Source organism: Berghia stephanieae, chromosome 2 (assembly GCF_034508935.2).
Source record: "Berghia stephanieae isolate SIO BIC M18660-M18661 chromosome 2, UCSD_Bste_1.3, whole genome shotgun sequence".
NCBI lineage: Eukaryota > Metazoa > Mollusca > Gastropoda > Nudibranchia > Aeolidiidae > Berghia > Berghia stephanieae.
The window spans coordinates 101,955,545-101,983,339 of record NC_088361.1 but is presented as its reverse complement, the minus strand read 5'-3'; the positions used below and the strand labels follow the sequence as shown (position 1 = coordinate 101,983,339).

Below are 27,795 nucleotides of genomic sequence, written 5' to 3'. Positions count from 1 at the left end.
TGTCCAATCATATCTTTCAATTCTGCGCCATCTTATCAATGGTTACTTCCTCTTTACTTCCATGCAAGAAAAGTGAGAGAAGTAAAAAAACATACAAAAACTACCGGCCAAGTTAGTCACCGGACACAGAAACAATGATTCTCTTGGAGACAAACAACAGAATAGTTCAAGAAACCTTGACGTATAAGATAAAGAATGCATTGGAGGGGTAATTACTATTTGTCATCTAATGTGTTACTGTCAGCAGAGGAGAATTTCATTTCATTCTTATTGTGTCACTGTTTCCGGTAACAATATCTCGGTGACGCCTATTTTCACTTCCTTATTATTTTACTTTACATTTTCTCACTTGGTGGATTAACTTGTACGATTGATATGCATACGTTAACCTTTGTTATTCATAGTTATATTTATCAAGGGCCTTGGTTAAGTTCGAGATTGGAGATGCAAAAACCACCGGGTGGAGAAATGTTTATAGCTGGGGGGGGGGGGGGGGGGGGGGAGGGGGGGGGGTGTCTACACCACGAATAGGAATCACTGTTGATTCACTATATAAATACTATACACACAATAAACAAGCAATGCTAACTTGCTGTTTTGCAAGAGCCTAATGATTGGTCTCAACCAAGTTTTTCTAACCGAAAATCGGTGAATGAGAATGCATGTGATCATGTGACTTACATAATTTTGATTTTGACTTCCACTGACAACTGGCACTTGACTATCACTGTACATTCACTGTCACACATCACAATGAAAGTGTACTTTCTATTTACCTGATTGATCATTGACAATTGGATGATAGTTGTTCCCTTTTAGCAGGGTAGTATAATCTAGTGTTCTGATTATTGTTTCCATACACTACACCCTTGTTATTAATTGCAAAACACTTCTGGTCTTTCATCAAGATACTTGGTACTACGGGTGCGGAGATTTTTTTATTTTTACTTGTCAAATGTCAGTTTACAGAACTGCGCTACTTGTCAACAATTTTCAAAGTGACTTGTGCTAGGTATTTTTCTGCCCATTAAATGTGATCGTTTGTATTATTTGTTGATCATCATTGTTTAGGTGCTGATTGATATGATCGCAGCTTTTGTTTATAGGCTTCACATTCTCCCCCAAGATGGAGAATTCATGTCTTGGCAGGACACATTCACGTTAACACCTTTGTCATAGACCTCACAATGCTGGACCACAAGGTTGTTGAGAAATGAAATGTGTTAATAAAAAGAACTGGAAATAGAATTGTTATTAGAATATGACATACATTCCAGCGCGGTTTCCTCGAACACCTTGGGACATGCAAAAACATTCCAGGAAACGTGCCTTGCCATAATTACTTTTTCTTTTTTTTTGGGGGGGGGGGGGGGCATTGTATCTCCGCGGTATAGACTGCCATGTACCCGAAAGATATCTAGTTTGAATATCCATCACGTAATCTGGCCTTCAGGAAAACAAAATCTTTCCCTAGCTTAATTTGCGGCGCTGAAACCTGGATTATTCCAGTCATCCTTTGGGAAAGACCCTAAGACAATTTCCTTTTGAGGATGAAAAAAGGGACTTAATTGTTTATTTTCTTTCTTATGTTGAGAGTGATAACTTTATACAAGACATGCTACAAGTGGTTGATGTGTGTGTCGGGGGGGGGGGGGGATTACTAGGTCACAACATCCATTTACCGTCGTAGCAAATCATGGTGTGTGAGTGATATTGAAACTGATATTGAATGGCGAAGTGATAAGAATAAGCAGAGAGGTGTCGGTTATGCGAAACGGTGATAGAGTGTGTGTGAGTGACTGCGTTTGTCTGTATCTATTTAGACACACCTGCATCGTAGATAGAGAGACAACAAGATAAACACTGACAATGTCACAGTAAATCATCAGAGGTCGAAATCACGGGGCCCATTAAGAAAAAATTCTTTCATTAATTTTTAAAAAATGTTGGATGAGTGAAATTAGTTCAAGGAAACCGTGTTTGAGGTAAAAATTATTAATCAGTTGGAGGAAGAAATGGAATGACAACAGAGAATAATAAGGAAAAAATTTGGGACATTCAAATGAGTTAAAGGAAACCGTGCTAGAGAGTGTATCTGTAAAACGTTTTAAAATTCATAGTTTCTGATTCTAATTTTTATATTTTTCAGTGGCAAACCAGACAATGTTGACATCACAGTTGCAGGTAAATTATTTTAACCGTTATTTTTTATATATAAATTTTTTTCCCTTTAGTTTTATTTACAAGACATGTTTTTCAATAAAATTAACATGATAACATGGTTGCAATGCAATGAGAATCAAAACAAATCTTCATTTTTTAAAAAATTATTAGAAAGTGACGAGCTTTTTGTATTTGTGATATTTACTTAAAATGTCGTGATATAGAATATTCGTTTTGACATTTCATCTATTATGTTCCCATATGGATGTTATGGGGACATTAGGTAACTTGGTAAGCATAGGAAATAGATTTACAATTTACATTGATTTTCATTTTAAGGTATTTTTGAACAAAATACAAATTTATTGTGCTTTTATTTTCACATCCTTTGCTTTTCTATTGACTATTCATTTGAATATTTCAATTCTCAGACTTTGATGGAGTTTTATTCCATATGTCGAATCCTGATGGAAACAAAAATAAAATAATGGTAAGTAGGAACTCGTACAACTAAAAACCATTGAAGGTAAAACACAAAGTAATGAGTGAGGTTAGAAATGATTATTTTGTTAAATGGTAACTGTCCCCTTCAATGAAAAGGATCATGAGGGCCCTTGGGATAGAACGAGCATGATCAAGTATAATAATTATAATGAAATGAAATAGCTTCAATTTAATTTACAAAGACAGATAATTGGGATGTTTCGGGTTTCCCCTTTGCTTACAAAACATGATGAATGAGTGACTAAAGACAAATGAGAGATGAGGGGATGGCGTAAAGGGGAATGGAAATTGAATTGAAGCATCTTTTCCATTTTGTTATTTTTATTTATTTCTTGACCTTCAAGCAGCCACATTTTCAATGAGAGCTGATGGACGTAAAGAGATAGAATAGGATCAAATTGACTATTTTTAAATGTTTAGATATAAAAGTTTCCTAATGTACCTCAATTATCAGTAGGAGAATGGAATGAAATTGGCTTTTTTATAGGGCAATATCCACTAAACATGCTCAAACCGCTTCACAAGGGGATCTGACCAACAACAACACATAACACGTAGGATCGGACATGATGCCTGTCAGGCGATATTACAATTTTCTTTCCGGACAGAGACAACGCTGGTAACGACCAGGTACTCTTTTTACACCTGAGTACGGTGAGAGAATGTGAGTGAAGAGCCTTCTCCAAGAACTCAACTATGCGCCGAGCGAGGCTTGAACCCAGGACCTTCCAATCCGAAAGCGAGTGTCATACCACTAGACCACATAGCCGCGCATTGCCAATAACATGATTGAATGTTTAGGGTTTAATCTCCAGTTGAGGAAAAATGATTTTGTAGGATTCATATTTCTGTTTGCATTTTTTCTGGGGATCTCAATTGGTCAATTGATAGATCATTCTGGGGGTCTCAATTGGTCAGTTGTGGTCAGTTGGTAGAACTTTCACTTCATGCTTCATATAAGCAAAGGGACCAAAGTCGACCAAGTCAATATTTTTGTTCTGTCCACCCAGCAGTGAGTCTGTTAACTCTTGTGGATAGTACTTTGCAAATGACTAGCGTCCTGTCCAAAGGGTAGCAAGCAATTACTGTATTGTCTGTTTCACGCCATTTGGGATGTAGGAGTATTTTTTTCAACTGCTTTGCCTGGCCACTGTGCCATATATAACTTTCCAGGTTTTAGACAGTTGCCTTTTCAGTCCATTGTTTTTAAGGTAAATGTCATTTTCACTTATTAATTTTGATATTTACAGGTCAGTATCTCACTAAAGTTTTATCAAGAACTACAAGAACATGGCGCAGATGATGTAAGTTAAATTTATCTGAAAAACTTAAATTATGAAACAAGTGATCTTCATTATATTTTAAAATTGAATTGAAGAAAATAATATCAGAAATGAAAGATTCTCTGTTTGCGAGCTTATTGGAAATTCTCCATAATTTTAATAGTAACAGTGTCCTAGATGTTGTTGTTGTTGTTGTTATTGTTATTATTATTAATTTAATTTGTTTGACTGCTCATCTAGGTGGATGTGAGAAAGATAAGGTATATCAATATATACAAAATGATTTGACTTTATTTATTTTTCAGATTGTGTATGCATGTGAGAAAGATAAGGTATATCAATATATACAAAATGATTTGACTTTATTTATTTTTCAGATTGTGTATGCATGTGAGAAAGATAAGGTATATCAATATATACAAAATGATTTGACTTTATTTATTTTTCAGATTGTGTATGCATGTGAGAAAGATAAGGTATATCAATATATACAAAATGATTTGACTGTATTTATTTTTCAGATTGTGTATGCATGTGAGAAAGATAAGGTTTATCAATATATACAAAATGATTTGACTTTATTTATTTTTCAGATTGTGTATGCATATTCTACGATTCAAATATGTTTGTCGTGAAGAATGTTCAGTATTTAAATGAATATTTTATTTTGTCCTCAGCTCATCAAAAGGGAATATAGTACTTTATTAACATCCCCAGAACCAGGTAGAGTTGATTTTTTTTTATCCTTTATAGATATATTTGTTTCTAAGATTTTAAATATTTTTCCCTGGGTGGAGTTCCTGACCTCCCATAGTGGACAGGGAGGTACATACTGTGTCTTCTACCCCCCTATATCTGTTTTCCAACTTGCTTTCTGTCTTGTCTTAGAATGAGATTACTTGGTTTTGTCCTGACCCTGGCCGGATACCCTGGCTGGGAGGGAAACATTCAAATGTATGGTTAGTTTTGGGAGATGATATTTTTTTTCCTTGTAAATCATCTCTCTGTTATGCACTGTATTATGTTTTGTATATTATATATCATTTGTAAACATTTGAGTGTATTCCTCTTAGTGGGGACCTGTGCTTGTGTCTGGATGAGACTTTTAGGTGATCTCAAACTAAGTACTTTGATAGTGTGCTCTTGGAATCTACATCTGTTCCCTATTTGAACCAAATCCCCTTTGTCTTACCTTTTCTTTTGTGCTTTAATTGTAATTCTAGAACAATTTACTATCCCATATTCTCCCTTTTTACTGGCGCTGATATGACCTAAATGTGTTGCAAGGGCCGTAAAACCCTTAAAAACAAAACAAGCAAATATTTTTCCAGCATTTAAAAAGAAATACATTGCAAAATTTTAAAAGGTTATTTTTCTAAACTTCACATCTGACGAGGGGGAGTATCATTGAGCTTGTTTCTTTTTATGGTGGGATAAGGGGTGTGCTGTACTTTGTTTGTTTTTTTTCTTACTTTAAATACACTTTTTTTGTGGACAAAGTGGCTGAGTGGTTAAGGCATTGTACTGTGACCCGGAAGGTCCCGGGTTCGAGCCCCGCTTCAGTCACTTTCATTTTATTTTTCCTTGGGTAAGATTATTAGTCCCCAATTTGCTCACTGTGACATCATGGGTGATTCATGTTGACATTAGACATCTTGTTTGATGAATTATCTATTTTCTTTCGTGGAATGCTAGGCGACGATATCTTATGAAATTGTGGCGGACGAGCATAATTTTTATTAAAATAGACTAAAGTTTCAACTTGGGAAACTGTTTATCCAATCACAATTAGTGGACTGTGGCCAGAGTGGTTATTTCTTGAATTGTCTGTGTTCTCTGATTTTTCTAATTTTACAAAATGGCCAAATGCGAATTTTTATGGAAAATTACGAATTTTTAATTCTTAGTAATACTTAAATAATAATAATAATAAGAAGAAGAAGAAGAAGAAGAAGAGAACAACAACTACTACTACTACTACTAATGATAATAATAATATTGTGGTTGTTCATACACAATTTCAGAAATTACGAATTTCCTTTTCAAATTACTAAAAATTGACATAAAAATTACTAAATTTGAAGTTTTCAATTTGGCAGGTCTGCCAATCTCCCATTTGGAAGTTTTCTACATGCCTTTTTCCCATCTATCATCGCCAGGTTATAATGTCTCTGTTGTATTTGACCTGGAGAACATTCCAGACAACTGGCAAGAGCTGGTGTCCAAAGTGAGTCTGTTGAAGCGTAATTGCTTTGCCTCTGTGTTTGAGAAATACTTCCAGTTCCAAGAAAATGGCCAGAAAGGAAACAAGAGGGCCGTCATTCACTACAGGGATGACGAGACCATGTAAGGAGTTTGGTGTTTGTATTCCGTTTGCTCACGTTTCTTTTTTCTTGTCGTTATCTAATAACACATATATACGTTTGTGTGTGGCTCTGCGCTCGGTGCCAAACAGTGTCCTGTCCAGGGATGTAAATCTTTCAGAATTTTTCTGAATTCAGAATATTTCAATTCATAAGAAAAAAAATGAAAATAAAAAGAATATAAATAGATCAAATTGATAAAACAAAATATTTTAACAAAAACGTATTATTAAATACTACTGTAATATAATATGGTGCATATAGGCCCAGGCATGACAAGCACTTTCTGTGTGCACTGAAACACTCCACTTGCTGTTTGGTTGCGGAAGAGGTTATTTTCACTACAAACGTGATAACGTTATTTCCAGGCCATGAATTCAGACAGAAAATTTCTGACTGATTCTGAACTACATGGCAGTAATAGAGGTTTTTCAGAAAAAAAAATCTGAAATTTTGTTCGGTAAATAGCCACTTTGGCTACATATCGAACATAATGTATAAATACCACTACCGGATGTTTTGTTTTCCTTTTTCGCAAATCAATGGATGCTTGTTGAAGTGTGGCGGAATTTGTGAATTTCTTCTTGGTTGAAACCCGAAGCTAAGTTGATATTTTTAGCAAATCTATTTTGTTACTGTCGCATGTGTTTGTTTTAAATTTATGTTACATTGATTTCTCTGGTTTTGGATTCGTAATTCTGATACTTAGATAAGATTCTAGAAAATTCTAGGACGATCCAATCACGTTGTTTTGTTTGGGTCTTAGTAAGAGAGTGAACTTACAGAATCAATCACAATCAGTCAATCAGATCTCGGCATCGGGTGATTTTTAAACTGAGAATCCTCAATCTTTATTTTAGATTCACCACTTTTCTTCACTTTAGTTCTTTGTAGTTATAAATTTAGACAGGCGTTTTTGAAAATGGCATCAACAAAGGTGACTGAATCAAAATCAAAATCAAAACATCGATTTGTTGATAGACAATCTCCTATTGATGTTATAGATGTAACATCAACAAACAAATTTAGATGGGAATGGTTATCCCTTAAAGACAATCTGGGGGATTTCTTTTCAAGTTACATCAGAAAGATAGAGAAGGATGGGTTTGCATGGTGTTGCCTTTGTAAATCTGAGATTAAATATAGTGGAGGTGGTGTTCGATGCCTAAAAGTTCACTCTAAAAGTAAATCACACGAACGTAACAGAGCCATAGATATTTCAAATCAAAGACTCCCAGCAGCCATGCAAGCTACCAGAGACAAAATAGATGGAACATTTTCATCTTCTAGTTTGACAACATTGCCTCTCCCATATGGAGCAGCTCCTAATTTAGATAGTTTAGGACTTGCTAGGGAAGACTCCACTGTGCCTACTGGCCCAGGCCAGTTTCACAAAAGGATAGAATTACTCACCAGGAGGCTTTCCTGTGTTCTTTTATGGCCGAGCATACTCTACCGCTTTCCATGGCACCTCACCTTATTCAATTTGCACAGGAATTAGCAAAAGATCAAAAATCATTAGCTCAAATGCACATGGAGAGACAAACAGCCACTTACAAGCTCCGCTATGGCTTATCTGAACTGGAGCATGTCCGCCTGGTCAAAGTCTTGCAAAATAGCCCCTTTTCACTTAATATTGATGAATCAACTTCTAAGGGGTCAAAAAAGAGAGTTCTTAATGTTTTAGTTTGTTACTATTGTAGTCATTTGAAGAAAAGTGTTTGTGATTTATATGCTAGCATTGAAATGACAATTGTAAATGCAGAGACAGTGTTTGAGGCTGTTAGGAACCAGTTTTTAAAAGATCAGATACCTTTTACAAATTTGATTTCAGTGCTTTCTGACTCAGCTGCTTATATGAGGGGCTCATTAAATGGCTTTCAGACTAGATTAAAGGAAGTTGCACCTCACATCATGGATATTGATCAGTGATGCCAAAACTCCGGTTTCACCGGAAAAAACTCCGGTCTGGAGCAAATAATTCCGGGCTCCGGGCAACCTCCGTCAAATTCCGGTGAGGTCAATTTGTTCCAAGGATACCCCCCCCCCCCCTTTCCAACCACCACATCATCATCATTGCCCCTATTATTACACAACCATCATCACTACCACTATTACTACAACCACTAACACCACATCACTACAATCTCTACCATCAGGTTTTGGCGCTTTACTTCATTTAAAATAAGGAAACTTTGGGATTGTATTTGGCAATATGTTTATGTATCATAATATAATTCTAATCAGTTATCTATTTAGAACTATACAATATGTAAACACAATGCCAAATACCATTCCAATTCCTTTTTCTTGTGTGCGGAAATTCCTCTTTCGGCATTGAAATTCCTACGAGTGGTGTCTAAAACTCCTGTGAGCCAAATTTAAAGTTGGCATCTCTGTATTGATGGAGATGTTTGTCACCATATTCACAATGCTGTGAAGAAATTCACATCAATTCTTGATAGTAAGGGGATGCTTATCAGGCTCTTGGATGATTTATTTGGTGACTTTGATTATAGTTCAGATATACGAGATGACTTGAAGGAAATTTGTAGACTGATGGAGTTGCCAGAGCACACTCCCATTCAGAGAGCTGGACATAGATGGATGTCAATTTATGATGCCTCAGTTAGATTCTTAGAGATAAAAGATGCCCTTACAATTTTTTATTCAGTTTGGCTCACTGTAGAAGAAAAGAAAGAACAACAACAAAAAATATCTGCTCTTCTTAGACATGTAAAGAAAGACTCTAAGACTAGGATAATGCTCATTTTACACAGACTTAAAAACAAAAAACTTACACCAGCAGGTAGGGAGAGAAAAAGGAGGATAGTTTGCAAACTCTTTATGAAATCAAAAGAAAGTTTATTACTAGTTAATACCATTGTCAGCATTCTTCCTCTCTTTAAGAGTTTCATTCTTACCTTTGAAAAGAAAGAGCCAATGGTGCATCGACTTTTTGATGAGGCTGTGTTAGTTTTTAAGACTTTTTTGACTTGCTTCTTGACTCATGAATATGTAAATGAGTTTAGTAGGGACATCAGCAAAATCAGCATTGATTGTGATAAGATACATCCTTTGAAAAGAATTTATGTAGGTGATGCTACTCAGAAGATTTTAATTGACATGGATAGTCAGGAAGCAAATGCATTCAGGAAAACAGTGCTGTCAGCTTTCAGAGAGACAGGGAAATATCTTAAGTTCAAGCTTCCCATTACCAATAAAAACTTAGCCCTCCTTTCAACAATTGATCCAGAATTATGTGGTCATAGCAGGGCTTCATTAGGCTTACAAGATATTTATGATTTATTGCCAACCATAGTCAAACCTGAGGATAAAGATACATTTTCTACAGCAGCTTCCACCCTCCAAAGTGATACCAAATTTATTTCATCAATAAAAGAGAAGAAATTAGATAGGTGGTGGACAGAGGTGATATCAAACCCCCAATATGAAATACTAGGTCCGGTAATAAGAGCTTGTCTTTCTATCTTCACAGGGCCTAGAGTAGAATCATCTTTCAGTGTAATGAATAATATAATCACAGGCACAACAAACAGATTAGATGTAGGGACTTATGAAGCCATCCACAAGATTAAATACAAATTCCTTAAATGTGAAAAGAGCTGTGTAGAGTATTTCCATAGAGAAGATCCTGTACATAGTCCTGTCGATTCAGCCCTTTGCTACTACATGCAAACAGCTGGAAAGAGAATGAAGACTAAACATGAAAAGCCAGCAAAGGCAAAGGTTTCAAAAATTAAAAAAGTATCAGTCCATCAAAGAGCAGATGAAGTAAGGATAGCAATAGAGCAAAATAAGCCCACTGGTCCATTATCTAAAACAGAAGAAAAAGAAATTTCAATGCCTTCTTTGAAAAGGAAATTTGTTGATACTGATGTTTGTAGTAGTAGTAGTAGTTGTGATAGTAGTAGGCCTACTTGTAGTGGTGCTAGCAGTGATAAAAGTATCATAATTAAACAACCATCCAAGAAGATGAAATCAGGTGATGATCTTAGATCTTTCTTTAAAGGAAAGTAGAAATCTCCACTTCATCAATAGGTCTTAGTTTTATGCAGTATACATATTATCATAGTGATAAATTGGCTACACATACTCTACTAGTTAAAATTAGCTTTTTACAAATACATCTGTAGTTTCAATTTTTTTAAAAGGAGTGTGCGAGTTGGTTTCAGAATTTTTTATCATTTGCCATTTACATCCCTGGTCCTGTCTTGTCATTCAAGTCAAGCCATGTTAATTGTGGCCTGTGGATAGGTGGGTGACAGTGATTGTGGAAAATTGTAGCCCTGAATTTGTATCCTTGGGTAAGACACTTTAAATATATCACTCGACTTAGGTGTGAATAAGTACCTGGCTCTAGGCAATGACATATTTTTTTTAAAGAGTTGGCACAATAATAAATAATAAATTCCTTTATTCATCCCCATGGGGAAATTTGTCTTTAGTGTCTTTACCAAAGGAAGATTGCAATAATCCAAGGTGCTCAAGTCACCTTGTCCTAGCTCACTCAACGAGGCAAGCAGTCGAACTCTGTACCTTTTGGGTAGATACCAAAGACCGTACCACTGAGCCACAATGCTTTACAGGCAACTAGTACTGTATGAAATGGATTTATGGCTCCATATAGAAGTTATAGCCTGCTGGAGAGATAAATGAAACATTTTAAATTACTTTTGAGTATTATAACAGGGTTTCCAATTTTCCGTATGTTTATGGAACTTAGTTTGTTATAAATGCTCAATATATGTTTCAATCACCCGCTAAACGGAAATAAAAGTAAGTATACAATGCCTTTTTACAAGAGTTCAGTGCTCAGAAAGTGGTCGGTCAATGTTTTTTTGTAAAAGTTTAGTAAATGTTTGACTCCTGATTTGACAACCCTGTTATAAAACGTGGAAATGCATTGTAATGTGAATGTTGATATTTTATTGTAAACATTTTATATTTATGTGGAAAACTTTCTACTTTAAATAATCTCTCTTTGAAATTTGACTATGTTCTCTGGGCTTTCTGATAGATATAGATGTAATGTTTGAGAGTTTGGTCTCTCTGACTCTCAAGAGAATGCCTCTAGGGCCTCATTTGTATTCAGTATAAAAGATTTATCTCATGAAAATGGGATAGCCTCTTGATGTTCTTCATAACAAAGTTGATCTTTATCAAGATGATAAAGTATTATTATTATTATTATTATTATTATTATTTTATTATTATTATTATTATTATTATTATTATTATTATTATTATTATTATTATTATTAATATTATTATTATTATTATTATTATTATTATTATTATTATTAATATTATTATTATTATTATTATTATTATTATTATTATTATTATTATTATTAATATTATTATTATTAATATTATTATTATTATTATTATTATTATTATTATTATTATTATTATTATTATTATTATTATTATTATTATTATTATTATTAGTTTTAAATGAATGTCAATCATAGAAGTGAGTTGATATGATATGATCCAAGTTTGAGAACTTGAATTTGTTTAGTTCATCATTGTCATAGAACCGTATCAGCATCGAATCATTGCAGCGTTTCCATCTTTGGACTGTCTACAGGTATGTGGATGCACAAGCTGACCGAGTGACTGTCATATTCAGTACGATTTTCAAAGATGACGATGATATCATCATAGGGAAAGTATTTATGCAGGTAATTCGTCTGTCTGTCTGTGTGTGTGTGTGTGTGTATCGTCTGTTCACAACTGTAGCGCAAGCCTGCTTACTTGATATGGGGAAAATTTTTAGTTATTAACCCTTTTGCCGCATTGGGGTCAACCGGAAATAACGACCGGTTCCCAGTACTTGCCTAGCAAGTTTGAATGATGTAGCTAACATATAGCGTCACTCGGGTTTGATCGCGTCATTTCATACGTCAATAACTAGCTTCATACTCAACCCAAATAGCTTAAGTAAACTGTTTGCTGATTGGATGAAACTAATAATATCAACCAATCAAACTTCAGCTTTTATTTCATAAAGAACACGATGGAATTTTACTGAATCAAGGCCGGGTCTGTGTTACGTTTTTACAACTGACGCGCGTGTGATACAACGGTCGAGGATCCGGGGGTTAGACATCGTAACCTAACTTTGATTTGAAATTTTCCAATTTGTCCTCTATTTATCAAACTCCTTTATACGCTAGCTCTGGTACCAGAACCTTGTTTTCATTGGATGAAAGATCTTTATATAGTTCTCAGCTCAGGTTGGAGCCCGAAATTCGTGGTTGTACGAAACTCTCATAGAAGAAGATATGTCTGGTGTTGTGTATGTAGTGTGTAAATGTGGCATCAAAAAACTTTAGATGAACGGAAATGATTCGTGTTGACATTCCAGTTTGTGTAGGTGTTGTTTTAAATTTATGTTTGTTACTGCGTGTTATTTTAGAAACGTGTTGTCCTGGTTGGTCTCTCCCAAAACATTTCTTGACACAGGAACAATGGAAAGAGGAAAGGAAGGTCCTGTTATTTATAGAAAGTTGCTGTAGAAGTATCATGCATTGTCATTGCATCGACAAGATTGCTTGTAAGAATCCATTTATTTTAATATCAGACTCTTGGTTTGTGAATTGTGTGCTCAAGGCTCATGTTTATTCATAAGTTGTGACAAAAAGAAAAAAATTATCCTTAATGAACTTGAACAAGTTGATGCAGACTGGCTGCTTGGTTGTATAATGATAAACATTTTGTATTTGTTTACAAGATTAAATAATGAGACAAATTGCCAGATGGAAATGGAATTTAATTAAAAAGTAATAAAAATATTAATACAAAATCTTTTTTACCATAGCACAATTTAAAAAACCCAAAAATAAAAAAAAGTGAGAAGAACATTTTAATCCTGGTTTTCCTTCCACATTGACGCTACTTAGATTGTCATGCCAACTGTCGTGGTTTTTTGGGGGGTTTGTTGTTGCTCTTAAATTATTATAATTTTTAAAAAAACATTGATGCTCTTTTTAAAAGAGGTCTTTCACATCTGAATGAATGATTTAATGTATAACGGAAAGCTTCACCGTTGTGGTTGCAGTGTTGGGGACAATAATCAGCAAAGCGTTAATGGTTTTGATTTGTGATGGGGGCGGGCTATTTGTATTGGTGACAGGAAAACAGAATACAGACTTGGCCACTTAGCAATTTATTTGACGACAGGACCAGATGGGACAGACATGGCGTTGGTGTGTCTATGGTTTACGGTCTGTGTCCAAAACAACACACAATCCAAGTCCACAAAGGTTTCTGAACGTGTGTTTTGACATCCTGTTGAGATAAGAGCCACTTGAAATGCTCTTGAGTGCTGGTTCACAATCTATTTTTGGTATCATCTCTTAAATGAACAAATAAAGGATGTTTATGGTTGTTGTGTTTTACTTATATTTATTCGATTGAAAAGAGGTTTGTTTCTTAAACTAATTTATTGTATTAAAAAATTTAGCATGCTTTTCTCGCACAGTTATATATCTTAAAATTTGAAGACTTATTTGGTCGTAGGCATACCGTATTTTGTAAACATATATTTGGAAATGGAAGACACAAGATGGTCGCGAAGGAGTGAACACTTTTGTTTTTAAACAGAATCATATTGATACCAAAACATCAGCATAATTTGGATACACGGTTAATGGTAATGAACTGTGACATGGGATGGTCTTGAAAATAAAACTGCCTCTTATGTTTTGTTTTTCAACTGTGATCGTGAAATTTCTCATTGATTTCACCGATGGCAGTGGCAATGAAATAACTGTATTAAGATGGTGCAACCTGTCGTCATCATATGTCATGTATCAAACAGATGTTTTCTGGTCTGTGAGTTTGATCTGTGTGTGTGGGGGGGGGGGGGGGGGGGGGGGGGGGGGGGGAATGATTTTTAAAAATCAACTGAAGAGGTGGAACAATTTGATGAAAACGGTGAAGGTTTTTCACATTTCTCTCTATAAATTCGAGAATTATAGCTTTGAATTTTATGTTTGAAACAGATCCAGTCTTTTCCTATTTTAGGTGTTTGCTTAAAGCTTACCTGTTAAGCTCTGTGTAGAAGGTGTATGAGAAGCAAGATAGGGTTTTTATTATTATCATTTTTATTATTATTATCATTTTTATTATTATTATTATTATTATTATTATTATTATTATTATTATTATTATTATTATTATTTTTATTTTTATTGCCAATGTAACTTAAATCCTTAGACAATGACGTTTGCGGATTTACAGGATGATGTTTCATAGTCGTCGCCATTATTATTATTATTATTATTATTATTATTATTATTATTATTATTATTATTATTATTATTATTATTATTATTATTATTATTATTATTATTATTATTATTATTATTATTATTATTATTATGATGTTATCACACAAATACTTGGAATTCTCATTTGCTCCAGCATTAGAAATAAACCAATAACAACATATTTCTCTGGTTTTATAATTTATCACAAAGCTTTTGGTATATTTCCTCAACCATTGTTGTATGATTTTTGTTGATGTCTCGTTCTATGTTTCGTAGGAATTTAAAGAAGGCCGAAGGAAGTACCAGCAAGCACCCCAAGTGTTGTTCAGTCACCGAGACCCTCCCCAGGAATTGAGTGGGACGGATGCCAGAACCGGGGATAACATAGGATACATTACTTTTGGTGAGGGGCTGGCATAAACTTATTCCTTTTCAATAGTTTGATCAGAATAGATTATGCTTTGGAAGAAAACTATTTCAACTGGTCTTAAAAGTGGATACATGCTGTAGCAACCCTTTAAAAATAAATAAAAAAAATAAAATTCCTTTTATTTGTCCAATACCGGAAATTTGTCTTTAGTGTTGATTCCAAGGGAAGACTGGAATAACCCAGGCATCAGCCACAGTGAGCGCCGCAAATTGAGCTAGGGCGAGGTGATTTGCTAAAGGCCACACATCGCAGCGGTGGGTGATCGAACTCGGTACCTTTCGGGTACACAGCAAAGACCGTACCGCTGCCTCCCTTCACAGCCATTGTGATTTTATCTCAGTTTCTGTTACTCTGATATTGTTAACTGGGCAGTATCAGTTGCTGGCTACCAATTAGTGCAAACTACTTTCCACCAGATTTAGCTGACCTAGCCACCCAATCCCTGTTGTCTTGTAAAGTGAGTGTTCTAATAACTGAGCAATGAGAACTCCTTGCTTACCTTTTTGGTTACTTTAAAAAAAAATAAATGTTTTTTGTAATGTAAAAACCCAATTTTATCTCATGAGTTCAGCTTTGCGTACAGTGATACATATATTGAGTTCTGGGTGGGGTTCCTGACCTCCCATAGTGGGCAGGGCGGTACATACTGTGTCTTCTATCCCCTTATATCTGTTTTCCAACATGCTTTCTGTCTTTGTCTTGGGTTGAGATTACTTGGTTTTGTCCTGGCCCTGGCCGGAGTCCTAGCTGGGAGGGAAACAGTCAAATGCATAGTTATTGTTTTGGGAGATGATATTTGTTTCCTTGTAAATCATCTCTCTATGTATTATTATATTTTTATTTTGAATTTATAATGTAAGCATTTGAGTGTATTCCTCTTTGTTGGATTTTGTGCTTGTGTCCGGATGAGACTTATAGGTGGTCTCAAACAAAGTACTTTGATAGTGTGCTCTTGGAATCTACATCTGATCCCTATTTGTTCCCAGTTCCCCTATGTCTTACCTTTTCTTGGGTATTTTATTTGTAATTCTAGAACTTTTTACTATCCCATTTTCTTCCTTTTTACTGGCGCTGATATGACCTAAATGTGTTGCAAGCGCCGTAAAACCCTTAAAAACAAACAAAACAAACATATTGAGTTGAAAACAATGTTTTAGATTTAACTGTTATTCCTTTTTTTGTCATTCTAGTCCTATTTCCAAGGCACACCAACAAGAATGCCAAAGAAAACACCATCGACCTCATCCACACCTTGAGGGATTACCTGCACTATCATATAAAATGTTCAAAGGTAACAAGTTCAAAGGTTATCTCAACTAGCAATTTCAGGTTTTGAACTGCTCTTTTTAAAATATTTTGTGGTGTGTGTGTGTGTGCGTCTGTGTATGTGTGTGTGTTGTAATTGAGATGTAGAACTTTTAATAGTGATGGACCGTTTTCCAATTCCTCAACAACAAAAAATTGAATTAATTAATCAAGGTTTGTTTGTTTTAAAAAAAATATATATGTAGACACTGAGGGTTTACTGACACTATCAAATAAAATGTTCAAAGGGATGAAATTAAAGAATAATATCTGAAATCTAGGTCAGGTTTTGAACTGCTCTCTTTCACTTTTTTTTTTTGTTTTGGTTGTGTATGTGTGTGTGTTGTATTTGTGTTGTAGAAGTAATAGTTTGCTTTCCTTCTGGTGGGGTTCCCGACCTCCCACAGTGGGCAGGGAGGTACTTGCTGTGTCTTCTATCCCCCTGTATCTGTTTTCCAATTGCTTTCTGTCTTTGTCTTGGAATGAGATTGTTACGTTTTATCCTGACTCTGGCCAGAGTCCTTGACTGGGAGAGAAACAGTTGAATGTATAGTTATTGTTTTGGGAGATTATATTTTTTTTCCTTGTAAATGATCACAAACAACTGATAATGTGCTCTTGGAATCTACATCTGTTCCCCATATGTACTATTCCCCTTTATCTCACTTTTTCCTCAAGTCCTTTTAATAATACATCTAGAATGTTTTAACTACCCAATTTTCATCTTTTTTACTGGAGCTGATGTAACCTAAATGTGTTGCAAGCGCCATAAAACCCTTAAAAACAAAAACTAACAAACTGCTTTCCTTGACAGAAAAATTTAATTAATTTTCAAAGTTTTTTTGTTATTTTTTTTGTAACATATGAAAACATACCTGTGGATTGGTGTAAAGGGTTGAATTTTATTCTCTTGCTAACCTCTCCAAAGGCAGTTGTGATTTTTTCTTATGAGTCTTTATATCTGTTAGTCTCTTATCAAACGATTATAATTTGCTTTGTCAGGCTTATATCCACCAAAGTATGAGAGCCAAGACGACAGAGTTCCTTAAAGTGCTGAACAGAGCTAAGCCTGAAGTCAAGTCCAAAGAAAAGAAGACCATTACGTAAGATATTGATATTTTATAGATTATCGACTATATGTTTCGTCTTAGATGCCTTTGTTAACTCGTAGCCTGACACTATAAATGAAATAAATAGAACTTTATATAGCGCAATATCCACTAAATGTGCTCAAAGCGCTTTACAAGGGGTCCCTGGTCAACAGCAACATTTAACATATAGGATGGGACATGACTCCTGTTAAGCGATATTACAATTTTTTGGACAAAGACAACATTGTTAACGGCCAGGTACTCATTTTACACCTGAGTACGGTGAGAGAATGTGAGTAAAGAGTCTTTTCCAAGGACTCAACTATGCGCCGAATGCGAGGCTCGAACCCAGGACCTTCCGACCCAAAAGCGATTGTCATACCACTAGACCACAAAGCTGCACAATCGCTTCACAATACAATGTGACAATTACTAAAAGAAAATGAATATGGAGTTGTTATTCAATGATTCAACCAATGGGATAATTTGTTTCCTTGAGCACTACTCACGGCCAGGTGATCATCACCTTTAGAGTGATGGAAAGCTTCTAGAAGCTGTGGACTGAGAAAAGTAATGAACAAAAATGAATAGAACAGCTTTGGGGGAAAAAAAGAACAAATGATCAAACATGGAACTTTTTGGGCTCAAAGCCCTTTTTCTGTCAGTAACAAAAACTGAAGGGTTCCTGGTCAGGTCCTTACTTCACATTGTCTCCCTGCAATCAGGTGTAAAATGGGTACCTGGTTGGGAAAAAAATACTTGTAAAAGTTCTTGACGGATATCCTGTCTGGTCCTATATGTTAATTGTTGTCTTGGCACCCTTTGTAAAGAGCTTTGAGAGGATACTGCCATATATAAAAGTTTGTTTTATTTTTGTTTGATTCATTTTCAGGGGTTTGAGAGTCGAATGTCATCAATATTATAGGTAATCCATTCCCAGAATAAGATATATTGAGCATACCAAGTATCATATCAGTAATCATTACTAATGCATAGGAATTTTTTTGAAAATTTGTTTTTATTTATTTATTTATTTTTTTTTTTTAATTTATGTTATATCATGGAGCTTTACTTTAATTTTAATCTTCTTTTTCTTTTTCTTTTTTTCTTTCAGTGGCAAGACCTTCCGACAGAACTGAACAAATTCATAACTGTGAAATAGATTTATACAATATATGCCCCTGGGCATGTTCAATTGCGAGAGTGATAATTGGATTTAAAGCTCTTATTTGGTTTTAGATTTAATCTTTTTTTTTTTAATGTACGATAATAGGAATGTTAATTTAGGATTTTAATTGAATTTAATGCATCTGCTTTGTTTCCTTTTTTATATCTAACTCTTTAAAAAAAAAAAAAATTTTAATTTAAAATTCTGGGACATTTTTTCGAGATCTTTTCCAAGAGAACAACCTATAGCCGTATTTTAAAAAAAATATATCCTATTCATTTCTTGCGTTTGCCTTGTAGCTGGTGTATGACTTGGTTATGTTTCCATTATAAAACGTATAGAAATCGTGTCTGATCTGTTGAGTCGACTCATTCATTATGATAAGATAATGGTGCTGAGAAGAATTTAATTTAGTTTAGAATTTGTGATGGATTTTTTAAAATTTGAAGTTTACACTTGTTATTAATTTATCAAACTTTTTTTTTTCCTTTTACCATTTGTGTTTTTTTTTTCATTGTTGTTTTGTTCATTTTTAGAAATATAATATCTTTGGTATTTGTTTGTTTATTTGTAGATCGCCCATAGATGCCACATGCATCCATCCCTGTTTAAGGATTATTTGAAGGGTTTGTCTAAAGAACTAATATATTTCATAGTGACAAGATTCTTCTTGTTAAATGAGGGATATGCCAGCAACTTTTTTTTTCTATCCGATTGGTTTAAGCCATTCAAGTATATGGTAGCCATTTTGTTCATTTGTGTGTATGTAAAAATAACCAAACAACTAAAAAAAAACTTTGGATTATCTGAGCTTTTTATTGAAAGATTTTCTGTTGTGGTGTTGTTGAACTTCTGACTTTCTCTGTGAAAGAGTGGCTGTCATTGTCATTGTCATATACCAATATAGGTCAATTATTGTAAATCTATGCATACCATTTCACTGAACCTGTGACCGTTGTTTATTCATTCTTCTATTATTATTTATTTCCCTGTTGTCCAAACATTTGTACTCTGACAAACTTGTTTATTTCCCTTTGTCATGGTGGCCAGAAAGCTTGTGTGTCAAATATCCAACAGTTGAATGTCAAAAATGCTTTGGTTTGGAGTGGAGGCCCATTGGAAGCTGTTGAGATTTGACGGTTTTTCTGTTGGTATTTGACGGTTTTTCTGTTGGTATTTGACGGTTTTTCTGTTGGTATTTGACGGAAATGCTTTGGTTTGGTTTGGAGGACCATTGGAAGCTGTTGGTATTTGACGTTTTTTAAAATCCAAAATGAAAAGATGTTTTATCAGTGTGCAGGCTTTGCCAACCAGAATGACTCTGCACATTTGGAGCATCAGTTTTGTCTAATTCATGCAGATATACATTTATAAAAGTATGGGGAAAAAATAAAATAGGGCTTTATCTGTTGCATTTAAGTTTTCTTGTATTTTTGATACAAAGAAGGTCTGAGGATTGATGCGCTTTTGGCACCAAAACGGGTCTTGGGTAGCTAATTTGTATTCATGCTCTCCTGCTCTTTGCTTGATTGATCCATTCCTTAACTCATGATATTTATTGGTTAATAAGCAATTTTTAACATCATGTTTCTTGAAAATGAATTATGAGTTTTTGTTTTAAAAATGTGCTATATTTTGGGTCGGATTATGTTTAAAAAAAAAAAAATTGAAATGTTCTGGTAATTGTTGGTTGGCAGGTCTGTTGTCTGTTTTAAGCTGTGACGAGATATCTTTGTGATTGTCGGCCTTCCCACTTGTTTGTTATAATCCATCTGTTTTGTTCTTCCAATAACCGTCAGTGTGATGTTTCATCCTAGTTGTTTATACAATGTTTCAATTGCCACTATTATTATATATTCATATTGTTCATTTCTTTGTTTAAAAAATATATAAAATACTAGCTTGCATTCCTCTTCTTTTGTTTTCTTTAGAACGATACCATGTTTTGTTTTTTTATTTTGCTTTCGTTTAAAGTTTTCATTAATTTTTTATTAAATACAAAATTGTCTTCAAATACTTAGATGTAAATATCTCATTGCAGCATATTGATGCAAACAATTTTTAATTATAATTACAATATGTTGTTGATGAAGGAGGGAGAGCTAACCTTATACAAATATTTGATTACAATCAATTTCCTCTCGAGTTTAATCTCTCTCAGTCTCTATCTCTATATTCGTGAAGAATTGCAAAATTTAGTTTAAACATATCTATGCTAAAATTGATTTCCAGTAGGTAATATTTGTGTTTGATGCATCATTTAAACCTATTAATCCAATGGTAGTCTCCATACTGACAACAAACATTCTCTTGTCGTCGTCGTCGTCACATCTTTCCTTCTTTGATTCAACAGTTGCCTCTTTCAGCTTTTAGTTTCCTAGAGACGAACATTGAAACGAATCACACAAAATTTGGCCTTAACCATTTTTGTATTGTCACAGAGTGGGAGATGAAACTAAAGGGAATCATGAAGTAGAGTGGAAATGTTTCTTTTTGTTAATGCTCCAACTTGTGGGGAGATGTGAGATTTGCATTTAGATGTGTGTGTGTGTGTGTTGTATTTATAATGATGGACATAGGAAAACATATTCTTTAGAAGAGTGTTTGTTGTAAAGTTTATAAATATATTTATTGCCTGTACTACTTTTGTGACTTTCTTGTTGATTGGTGAAGAGTTCTTAGTGCATATCTGCATTGTGAGAATCTGTGATTCTTTGTTTCATGGAAAACTCTGAATGTGCGCTTTAAACGATTAGAGGAATGGGTTTTTTAAAATGTGATAATGATGGTTGTAGTCAGATTGGTTGATGGGGTGAATGGTGTCCTTGACACGCTTGCCTTGTTCACATTGATTAAAGCCATGCTGTTTAAAAAAGGTTTTCATGTTTTTTCTTTAAATCTATTGTTGTTGTTGAAGTTTGTCAGTTTTGGAATGAAAGATTCACTTTTCATCCTGTTATCCCTTTTTCAAGTTGAGAAAAATTACATTCGTTTTCAGGATGGAAAGATTTATTTTTTTTAAGAAGGAATTAAATAACATCTTTTTTATTTATCGCTGGAATAATTTTCTCCTGTGTTAAAAGAAAAAAAATCTAAGAATTATTGTATCATACACATTTCGACTTTTTAAGAATTTCACAACTTCCCATTTGAAGGCAAATTAATATTTCTTACATATTCAAAGTTGACCAATCCAGCATCAGTTGTGAACAAATGACATCGGGAATACTGGTTAGTTCTACAAACTTATCATTGCTTTGTGAAAACATTTGTGGTACAGTCCCGTGAATGATGGAGGGAATAAGACAATGATAGAACAACGCCTCTATGGTGAATGATAGAGGGAATAACACATCACAATGATAGAACAACGCCTTTACGCCGTGATCAGTATGATATTGAGTTGTCCTCTCTTCCATATATTTATCGTTTGGTATTGACTGCAAAAATGTCTGTATGGTCAGGGAACTTGTTATCGGTTAACGAATCATTGAAAGATTTTTAATTGTGTTGCATGTTTGATTTGCCCAACAACGATTATGTCCCTTTGACAAACATGTGAGATAATGAATCTACTCATTGTTGGTACTGGTACTCTCATAGGTGAGAATTTCTGGATAAAGGTCTTTTCAGTGAAAAATATTTATTACAATCCTTCATTTAAGGCACCGGCCCAGTGTCGGCTGTAAAACTATTACATTTTTCAGGCCTGTAAATTTGTCGGCAATTTTGCTCCGCGGGAAAAAAAATTAATAAAGATTTTTCATTTCGTTTCTCAGCCTATTGAATTGGTAAATTTCTAAGAAATATTACGGGAAATGGGGATCTTTGCTCATGTTAAATTGAAAAAGCTTTGGCTTCTTGGAGGTCATTGTCCCCATGATCCCCTCCCAGGACTCTGCCCTGGATCGGGACCCAAATGTCTCGCGGATTTTCAGGCCTGATTTTTGGATATTGCATGTTTCCATATTTTTTAATCTGGGTTATTAAAGTTAGAGAACTCTAAGCCTTGTGAGCTGGTGATTATGAAAAATGAAAATAGATAATGATGTTCGTTTCATACAAACGATTTGGGAGATCAAGACATTTCAATTTCAACCAAAACAGCAGAGAACACGACAAGGAAGGATCAACAAAATAAATGGATTCCTCTGATGAATGGGTATGTGTCATTTGGTATGGAGGGAATTTGGAATACCGGATGCATTTCCGTACAAGTAGCCCAAGTTGCTCACTGTGACAACATGGGTGATTCTTGTTGACATCAGACATCTTGTTGATGAGTTATCTATACTCCTTCGTGGAATGCCTAGGCGACGATATCTTATGATATCATGGCGCAAAAGGCATAAATTAGAATTAGAAGTAGGCCTACCACAAGGGTTGTTCTGTGCTGATATATGGATCCTATTTTAGAATTCCAAAAGTAAAAGTGCAAGAATATCATTTTGTTTTATATTTCTCTGAAGTGTGATCAAAGGCACAGCCATTCATCTGAATTGCCTCGTCGAGTTCAAAACAAGTCAGGATGGATTCATTCATAGCAAATTGATGTCCACAATGTCCCTGATACTGATACTTTTATGAAGTCCCTAGGTCATGGGTTGAAGGCTTATAGACATCTGGTCAGCTTAATCCATTAATATATCTCCAAGTCGTCATTATTTTGCACTTTATGCAAGTATTTTTGACTTAAAACATGTATGCCGAGCTTTTCATGAAAAATTTTCAGACAATTTTGTCAGCTGCTACTAACGTGTGTAATTTAGCACACACTGTCTTCGAGGAGGCACGGATGTGACGGTTTACCAAACGTTACCTTTACCGTTGTTGTTTTATTAACAACACATGAGGAAGTCTCTTTATTTGTCTTGAAAGATTTGCGTATTTTATTCTATTCTATTATATTATATATCATATTATGGCATATCCAATTGATCAGTGCCTCTGGTTCATTTTGTTCTCTCTCGCTGAATATGTCAAATAATTAAATCTATAATATTATCAGTCGAGGCCAAAGACAGGTGTGGAAGATGATGTGTCATTTGTTGATTTAATGTGTACTTGTTGTCTCAGAACAAATGTTTTCAGTGCGTCATGAAATTATCAAAGCTGCTTAACCAAGTACCGATGTCTTATGGGATTGTAGAAAGTGGTAAACGAAAATAATTATAATAGGGAATAAGATTGGCCGTGAGGACGAGAGACGCATGCGCACAACCAACATGACGTTCTCTCTCTAATAACTTTTCCGTCGGTGACGTCACAGACTATGGGTGACGTCCAATCAAGGGACGCTACTCTTCCGCTAATCTCATTCCCTATTGCTTCCAAATAAAAATAAAGGAAACAACAGTCTATACATGGAATGGTTTGTGCTCAAATCCCTTCTTTTTCAAAGAGTAACAAAATAAATAAGATAAAACGTTAATACGTCACGTTCAATCTAGACAGAAGATGGAAAAATTCTCACTCAACATGTCTAGTCTGGGAAATACGATGGGTAAAAGTCAACATATGTCTGCTGTCTCTCTGGATATAACATGAAGTACAGTAGTAACAGTTTAATTGGTTTTGTTATGGGCTGAAAAAGGGTTTTGAGTCCAAGACATTCCGTGTGTAGTATTTCGTTCTTCAATTATTTTTTTTAAGCTGTTGTATTCAATTTTATGCATAACTTTTTTTCCAACCCACAGCTTGTAGCAGCTTTGTGTTGACTTTGAGTGGAATTGTATTGAATGTACTTGTGTTGACTTTGAGTGGAATTGTATTGAATGTACTTGTGTTGACTTTGAGTGGAATTGTACTGAATGTACTTGTGTTGACTTTGAGTGGAATTGTATTGAATGTACTTGTGTTGACTTTGAGTGGAATTGTATTGAATGTACTTGTGTTGACTTTTGAGTGGAATTGTATTGAATGTACTCGTGTTGACTTTGAGTGGAATTGTATTGAATGTACTTGTGTTGACTTTGAGTGGAATTGTACTGAATGTACTTGTGTTGACTTTGAGTGGAATTGTATTGAATGTACTCGTGTTGACTTTGAGTGGAATTGTATTGAATGTACTTGTGTTGACTTTGAGTGGAATTGTATTGAATGTACTTGTGTTGACTTTGAGTGGAATTGTATTGAATGTACTCGTGTTGACTTTGAGTGGAATTGTATTGAATGTACTTGTGTTGACTTTGAGTGGAATTGTATTGAATGTACTTGTGTTGACTTTGAGTGGAATTGTATTGAATGTACTTGTGTTGACTTTGAGTGGAATTGTATTGAATGCACGAATGTCTGGGCTGCTGCTCCACCAGATATAATTCAACTGGCATAAAGTACAACACATTCATTGTAACGATCGCTTTGCCATATCAAGGTGTGTATGTATTTAAGATTCGTGTAGTTTTACCTGTTTTATTTTTGTGATTGTGTCTGTGGGTGATGATGATGTTTGTTTGTTTGTTTGTTTGATTCCTGCACGGTACAATATTATTATGATTATAATGTACAGTTTATAACCTATTCGAATAATACAACTATTGATAAACTGTATATTTATCTTAAAAGAATAAACAATGTTACAACATTATGGAACACAGCATGGTTAACGAGTTAGTTTTTGTTGTTGTTTTAAGTTTTGCTATTCAGCCTTATGTGCTGATCACTGGATGGGGTCTTTGACCTCCCATGGCTGGCAGGAGGTCACGCTGCCTTATGTGCTGATCACTGGGTGGGGTCTTTGACCTCCCATGTTGGGCAGGAGGTCACGCTGTGTCTTCTTTCCACTCCACTCTTATATCTGTTTTTGTCTTGGAATGGGATTACTTGGTTTTGACCTAGCCCTGGCCGGAGTCCTTGATTGGGAGGGAAATAGTCAAATGTGCAGCTATAGTTTTGGAAGATGGTATTTTTTCCCTTGTAAATCATCTCTCTGTTATTTAGTATTACATTTTTTTTTTATTAGTTTGTAAACATTTGAGTGTATTCCTCTTAGAGGGGGACATGTGCTTTTGTCTGGTTCAGACTTTTAGGTCTGGGTGGGGTTCCTGACCTCCCATAGTGGGCAGGGAGGTACTTGCTGTGTCTTCTATCCCCTATATCTGTTTTCCAACTTGCTTTCTGTCTTTGTCTTGGAAAGAGATTACTTGGTTTTGTCCTGGCCCTGGCCTGAGTCCTAGCTGGGAGGGAAACAGTCAAATGCATAGTTATTGTTTTGGGAGATGATATTTTTTTCCTTGTAAATCATCTCTCTGTTATGTATTATTATGTTTGTTATTTTTAATGTATAATGTAAGCATTTGAGTGTATTCCTCTTTGTTGGATTTTGTGCTTGTGTCCGGATGAGACTTATAGGTGATCTCAAACTAAGTACATTGATGGTTTACTCTTGGAATCTGCATCTGATCCCTATTTGTTCCCAGTTCCCCTTTGTCTTCCTTTCTCTTGGGTGCTTTAATTGTAATTCTAGAACTTTTTACTATCACATTTTCTTCCTTTTTACTGGCGCTGATATAACCTAAATGTGTTGCAAGTGCCGTAAAACCCTTAAAAACATAAAACAGACTTTTAGGCGATTTCACTGGGTGGGGTTCCTGACCTCATATAGTGGGCAGGGAGGCACTTACTGTGTCTTCTTTCCCCTTATATCTGTTTTCCAACATGCTTTCTGTCTTTGTCTTGGAATGAGATTACTTGGTTTTGTCTCGGTCCGGTTGGATACCCTGGCTGAGAGGGAAACAGTCAAATGTATAGTTCCGAGTTTTGAGAGATGATATATTTTTCTTGTAAATCATCTCTCAGTATGCATGGTATTAGTTTTGTTCTACATGTCATCATCATCATCATCATTGCCTTTTTCACCCTGGGTCAGGGTATAGGCCACAGACAAACAGTTTCTATCCTGAGCTAACTTTTTTTATCTCATTCCATGTCTTACCACTTCTCTGTACATCAGCTTCTTTAATTCTTCTCCATGTTCCTCATGGCCTTCCCCTTGATCTTCTGCCCTGAGGATTCCAGTCCAATACTTTCTTTGTTATAGTGGAGTCATTCTTTCTAAGCGTGTGTCCAATCCACCTCCATCGTCTTCTTCCTATTTCCTCTCCCACTGGTTTCTGCTGTGTTCTTTTACATGTAAATGATGTGTAAACATTTGAGTGTGTTCCTCTTAGTGGGACCTGTGCTTGTGTCAGGATGAGACATTCAGATGATCACAAAGTACAACTGGGCAGGGAGGTCCTTGCTGTGTCTGCTATCCCCATGTATCTGCTTTCCAATTGATTTCTGTCTTTGTCTTGGAATGGGATTACTTGGTTTTGTCCTGGTCCTGGCTGAGAGGGAAACAGTTAAATGTATAGAGTTATAGTTTTTTCCCTTGTAAATCATCTCTCTGTTATGTATTGTAATTTTTTAAAACTTTTAACATAATATGATTTGTAAACATTTGAGTGTGTTCCTCTTAGTGGGATCCTGTGCTGGTGTCTGGGTGAGATTTTTGGGTGAATTCAGACTAACTACTTTGATAGTGTGCTCTTGGAATCCACATCGGTTGCCTATTTGAACCAATTCCCCTTTGTCTTACTTTTTCTTGACGTGTGTGCGCGCGCTTGTATAAATGGCTGTGTGTACAAAAATGTCTTTAATGATGTTTTACAATTTAGTGCGCCTAGAGCTGTTTTGTCAACGGGATTGGGCGCTATACAAATAAACATTATTATTATTATTATTATTTTACTTTCGCTGAAATATATTGCAAACCGCTGAAAGGGCAAATAATATTATGAACAATATCAGGCCCGTACGCGTCGTCGTATCACAAATCAAGCAATGCTAAGCGTGTTTAATGGCTGGGTGGGTGACATTGATCATGAAGAATTCTGATCCCAACAAGATGGCCTTGGTAAGGCACTTTACAAACATTACGCCGTTCAACTCGGGTGTGACTGTGTACATGGCCGTAAGTATTTCCGGATGTTGTAAGCATTTTAGGACAAAAAGATTGAGTAACAGACGACTGGTACTGTATGAAATAGAAATATGGTTCAGTAAAGCCTTTTGGGTGAATAAAAGTACCATAAGCGCATTCAGCATGGTAAATCCGTTGCGTGGAAATGCGCCGTTTATTTTATTTTATTTTATTTTGAATATGAAATGAATTGAGGGAAAATAGAATGGGGGAAAAAGAAACA

General features: G+C 35.1%; 1 protein-coding gene across 1 annotated transcript; it reads left to right on the top strand.

Annotated features, from left to right (window-relative positions):
* Nucleotides 1-12: 12 nt before the first annotated feature.
* On the top strand, nt 13-25,201 carry LOC144966085 (actin-related protein 2/3 complex subunit 2-like). The gene is made up of 11 exons (XM_078902146.1): nt 13-208; nt 2,150-2,184; nt 2,595-2,653; nt 3,918-3,971; nt 4,628-4,673; nt 6,110-6,296; nt 11,931-12,024; nt 14,893-15,019; nt 16,237-16,337; nt 17,354-17,454; nt 18,557-25,201. The coding sequence occupies exons 1-11, from the start codon at nt 135-137 to the stop codon at nt 18,579-18,581; spliced, it is 903 nt and encodes a 300-aa protein (XP_078758272.1). The 5' UTR covers nt 13-134; the 3' UTR covers nt 18,582-25,201.
* Nucleotides 25,202-27,795: the final 2,594 nt, after the last annotated feature.